The sequence below is a fragment of the Pseudophryne corroboree genome, chromosome 7 (assembly GCF_028390025.1).
Source record: "Pseudophryne corroboree isolate aPseCor3 chromosome 7, aPseCor3.hap2, whole genome shotgun sequence".
NCBI classification, from domain to species: domain Eukaryota; kingdom Metazoa; phylum Chordata; class Amphibia; order Anura; family Myobatrachidae; genus Pseudophryne; species Pseudophryne corroboree.
This window is the reverse complement of record NC_086450.1, coordinates 67847127-67852883: the sequence shown is the minus strand read 5'-3', so window position 1 is coordinate 67852883 and position 5757 is coordinate 67847127. Positions and strand designations below refer to the sequence as shown.

The 5757-nt window shown below is 41.3% G+C and overlaps 1 protein-coding gene across 1 annotated transcript; it reads left to right on the top strand.

Annotated features, from left to right (window-relative positions):
- Nucleotides 1–396: 396 nt before the first annotated feature.
- Nucleotides 397–1293, top strand: LOC134944012 (cyclin-dependent kinase 5 activator 1-like). The gene has a single exon (XM_063932555.1). The coding sequence runs from the start codon at nucleotides 397–399 to the stop codon at nucleotides 1192–1194; it is 798 nt and encodes a 265-aa protein (XP_063788625.1). The 3' UTR covers nucleotides 1195–1293.
- Nucleotides 1294–5757: the final 4464 nt, after the last annotated feature.

Here is a 5757-nt window from a genome sequence, read left to right as displayed (position 1 = left end):
TTCAAAATATCTTATTGTTTATTTATTTTACATATATTCCCTCCCTTACAGGGCTGTAATGAGGGGATAATACCTTCTACATTTTCACCAATTTTCAGCACTTGTTGAATTGCCTACATGTAGCTCATTTTCATATAAAGGCACAAAAGTCACCAGCTCATTTGCATGAACAACGCATCACAATCACCAGCTCAGTTGCATCACAGTGATGTCACAATGCCACAGTAAGCAGGGAAAACCTCTGATTACGACCTGCTGGACTCAATTGCTGCCCAGTGTTGAACCGGGCAGCATCAGTCACGTGCTGGAAACAGACCGTAGCTATTGGATAACGTTTTACAATCAGACTCACCACAGATTACAGACACCGGATTTGCTGGCATTCCTTGAATAAGAATGTGGAACTGTATGCCATTTCCGTGCTGCCGCAAGGTGAGGCGGCCTGATGAGGACTCAAGTGGGAATCATCGCACTGAGAACAGCGAGACTGCAAGACCTGCCGAGAGACGTTCGCTCATCGCGCGCTTTAGGAGATTCATGTCTAAGAGGAGGCAAGGCAAAATGGGTGGAACCAACATTACCCACCTCATCACTGAGAGCAGGAAGGATTCCATGCTATCCTGTGTGGATCTCCCAGCCTTAAAACAGGCCTCGCATGATGCTCCTGACAAGGAACCTGGTAGAGACCAGGAAGTGCGCTCACCTGCAAAATCCAATATGGTGCAGGCATCGACCAGCGACCTGTTCAGCTGTCTAATGGAGTTCCTCTGCCGCAGGTGTGAAGAATTCGTGGAGTTATCACCAACATATATTGCTCTATGGATAACCGCTGTTGACAACTTCCTCTTTCAATACTGGCGGAATGTCAGTTTCATCACTCCGACCAATCTAGTGTTTCTCTACATGCTCTGCCGAGAGGTCATGTCATCCGAGCTGCTCAGTGAGTGGGAGCTAATCGCAAGTCTATCAACATGTCTGTATGTATCCTATGCATACGTGGGCAGTGAGCTCTCCTACCCACTGATGCCGTTCCCTGTTGAATGCTCGAAGGAAGCCTTTTGGAGTCGTTGCCTCTATGTTATCAACCTAATGAGTGCAAAGATGCTCCGCTTCCATGCTGACCCCCAGTATTTTGCCCAGGTCTTTGAGGATCTTAAAGCTGAGGGTGGACAGAAGGATATTACATCAGCTTAAAATCATACTGGACAGGCCCCGTTACCAAAACCGGCGGTGCGGCCTCAAAAGTGGATCAGCCTCCCATCAGAGGTGGTAGAGGCTAACAGTAAACAGTAATTGTGGTTAGCATTGATGAAAATTCTGCAGCTCTGGCTTGAGAACCATAAAGTAGCTCAAATTCAGGCTTGGGAACCTAAGGCAAAAGAAACCCCATTTCAGGCTTGGGAACCTAAGGCAAAAGAAACCCAATTTTAGGCTTGGGAACCTAAGGCAAAGAAACCCAATTTCAGGCTTGGGAACCTAAGGCAAAGAAACCCACCCGTGGCTGTTATTGCATGGCTATCGGGCGTGGCCCCTTGGCGATGGGGTTACCAGTTCTTTAAGAATTGGTAGTGGCATAGCCACCATGGACCAACGCAATATTCATTTTTTGTTAAGTTAGAACAGTCTAAATGCGCAGTCAGACTTGCCATGACAGACATTTTTGACAACTTTCAGCTTAATTTGCAAAAAGAGGATTTTTGGTCACTTACCATTGAATCATTTTCTCTGAAGCAGGCTGTGGGACGCTGGACCATGGGATTGCAAGATGAGCTGGAGTTTGGCACTCAAACTACTGTCATTGTAATTCTAAGCTCCTCCCCCTGCAACCCCACAATACTAGCACTTCTTTTAAAAGAGTACGGTAAGGATTAGCAGTAACCCGGTGAAACTGTTACAACAAACCATTAGGGAAATGAGTCAAGAACCTGCGCGTGAGGGAGGGAACACATTGTCCCACAGCCAGGGAAGAAATTAGATAGTTTTTCTGTCTGTAAAGAGCAGAGGGGAGAAGAACTGGTGAATTATGGAAAGTGTACAAAAGTTTAGGGAGTAGCACCATTTTAGATACATATAAATTATTGGCAGATAAGAAGATCTTGGCCCATCTAATCTGCCCTTAGATAGATATGAAATAAAGAGATAAATACATAAATATCAGAAATACTGTATGTGAGATAGCAGAGGTGTAGCTAGGCGCCAAGGTGGCCGGAGCAAAGGCATGTTTTGGTAACACCCTCCCCTATACTGAATTGGAGGCCTAGCCAACACGTGGTGGCATGTTACATTTGAAAAGAAACACTATTTAAAAATCCTAAATTGGTGACAAGGGTGGTTGTAGACCTTGTGGAGCTCATGGTAATCTGATAATCTCCAAATATCTCAATTAAAATAATGCCCCAAATGTGACCCCCCCACAGACCCAAACCCTCCCTAAACTCTCAATGAAAATACTGCATCAAAATTGCCCCACCCCCACCCCCACATACACTATTCCATAGTCCCCAATGCCTTAACCCTAGAACTGATATCCAGACCTGATAATCCCACTATGCTTCAATGAAAATAATGTCCCAGAATTTCCTGAGAGGCAGAGAGAGGTGCTGCAACATCAATGTAGAGAGAAGTGCTGCAGCAGCCGGGGCAGAGAGATGGCACAGCAGCCTGGGCAGGACAGAAGTAACCCTGCTGCACAGCTACAAGCAGACAGTGAGACATATAAAGAGGGTGGGCAGAGCTCCGGCATGTGCCGGCTGTCAGTGTCTCCTGCTGTCGCCTCTGGCCTGCCCTGTTCCCTACCTAGTCTCCGAGTCAGTGTGTGCCCCCTGCTTCTCCTGTTCTGTGGCTGCCAGTACAGTGGCCTGTGGGAAGGGTGTGTGGGTGGGTGGCAGCGTGCCGTCTAACTATTCCGTGCCCAGAGCTCGCGCTCCACTGGAGCCACTCTCGCTACACCCCTGCTTGCGAGCAGGGCCTTCCTGCCTCTATGACTGTTATTACCCAGTTTTGTTTTATCTCTGTTGTTTCCAAATATAAAGCGCAACAGAATTTGCTGCGCTATCGAAGAAACTGTTACTAAAAGAATAATAAATTGGAGATAGGGGATGTGGTCGGCGTCCCGGCGGCCTGTATTCTGGCGGCTGTGTGACAGACACCGGAACACAGACTGCCGGAATGTCGAAGGAGAGTATCAGGGTATATGCACTAAGGGGGGTTGTTAGCCGTAGCCGCCACCTCCCCACAGGTTAGCCCTAGATGGCACCCCCCAAGGGTTATGGTAGGGGGCAGGAGAGGGGTAAAATACTTACCCGTGTACAGTGTCGGGATGCTGCAGTCGGTGTTGTAACTGTTGGCATGCTGACAGCCGGTATTTCATACCCAACCCGTAGATAGATATGAGATAGACAGGACATATATAGATACACGGTAAGGAGATAGATATGAGATAGATATGACCTATATAGATATAAGGTAGGGAGATAGATATGAGATAGATATGACCTATACAGATATAATGTAGGGAGATAGATATGAGATAGATATGACCTATACAAATATAAGGTAGGGAGATAGATATGAGATAGATATGACCTATACAGATATAAGGTAGGGAGATAGATAATAGATAGATATAACCTATATAGATATAAGGTAGAACGATAGATATGAGATAGATATGACCTGTACAGATATAAGGTAGGGAGATAGATATGAGATAGATATGACCTATTTAGATATAAGGTAGGGAGATAGATATGAGATAGATATGACCTATATAGATATAAGGTAGGGAGATAGATATGAGATAGATATGACCTATACAGCTATAAGGTAGGGAGATAGATATGACCTATACAGCTATAAGGTAGAAAGATAGATATGACCTATATAGATATAAGGTAGGGATATAGATATGAGATAGATATGACCTATATAGATATAGTGTACGGAGATAGATATGAGATATATATGACCTACTGTATATAGATATAAGGTAGGGAGATAGATATGAGATAGATATGACCTATACAGATATAATGTAGGGAGATAGATATGAGATAGATATGACCTATACAGATATAAGGTAGGGAGATAGATATGAGATAGATATGACCTATACAGATATAAGGTAGAGAGATAGATATGAGCGGATACCCCCTATACAGATATAAGGTAGGGAGATAGATATGACCTATACAGATATAAGGTAGGGATATAGATATGAGATAGATATGACCTATATAGATATAAGGTAGGGAGATAGATATGAGATAGATATGACCTATACAGATATAAGGTAGGGAGATAGATATGACCTATATAGATATAAGGTAGAAAGATAGATATGAGATAGATATGACCTGTACAGATATAAGGTAGGGAGATAGATATGAGATAGATATGACCTATATAGATATAAGGTAGGGAGATAGATATGAGATAGATATGACCTATACAGATATAAGGTAGGGAGATAGATATGAGATAGATATGACCAGATATATACAGATATAAGGTAGGGAGATAGATATGAGATAGATATGACCTATATAGATATAAGGTAGGGAGATAGATATGAGATAGATATGACCTATATAGATATAGTGTACGGAGATAGATATGAGATATATATGACCTATATAGATATAAGGTAGGGAGATAGATATGAGATAGATATGACCTATACAGATATAACGTAGGGAGATAGATATGAGATAGATATGACCTATACAGATATAAGGTAGGGAGATAGATATGATCTATATAAATATAAGGTAGGGAGATAGATATGAGATTGATATGACCTATACAGATATAAGGTAGGGAGATAGATATGACCTATACAGCTATAAGGTAGAAAGATAGATATGACCTATATAGATATAAGGTAGGGAGATAGATATGAGATAGATATGACCTATATAGATATAGTGTACGTAGATAGATATGAGATATATATGACCTATATAGATATAAGGTAGGGAGATAGATATGAGATAGATATGACCTATACAGATATAATGTAGGGAGATAGATATGAGATAGATATAACCTATACAGATATAAGGTAGGGAGATAGATATGAGATAGATATGACCTATACAGATATAAGGTAGAGAGATAGATATGAGCGGATACCCCCTATACAGATATAAGGTAGGGAGATAGATATGACCTATACAGATATAAGGTAGGGAGATAGATATGAGATAGATATGACCTATATAGATATAATGTAGGGAGATAGATGTGAGATAGATATGACCTATACAGATATAAGGTAGGGAGATAGATATGACCTATACAGATATAAGGTAGGGAGATAGATATGAGATAGATATGACCTATACAGATATAAGGTAGGGAGATAGATATGAGATAGATATGACCTATACAGATATAAGGTAGGGAGATAGATATGAGATAGATATGACCTATACAGATATAAGGTAGGGAGATAGATAATAGATAGATATAACCTATATAGATATAAGGTAGAAAGATAGATATGAGATAGATATGACCTGTACAGATATAAGGTAGGGAGATAGATATGAGATAGATATGACCTATTTAGATATAAGGTAGGGAGATAGATATGAGATAGATATGACCTATATAGATATAAGGTAGGGAGATAGATATGAGATAGATATGACCTATACAGATATAAGGTAGGGAGATAGATATGACCTATACAGCTATAAGGTAGAAAGATAGATATGACCTATATAGATATAAGGTAGGGAGATAGATATGAGA

Excerpts from the sequence above, each read along its gene's own strand:
- LOC134944012 (XM_063932555.1), top strand. The coding sequence starts at position 397 with ATGTGGAACTGTATGCCATTTCCGTGCTGCCGCAAGGTGAGGCGGCCT.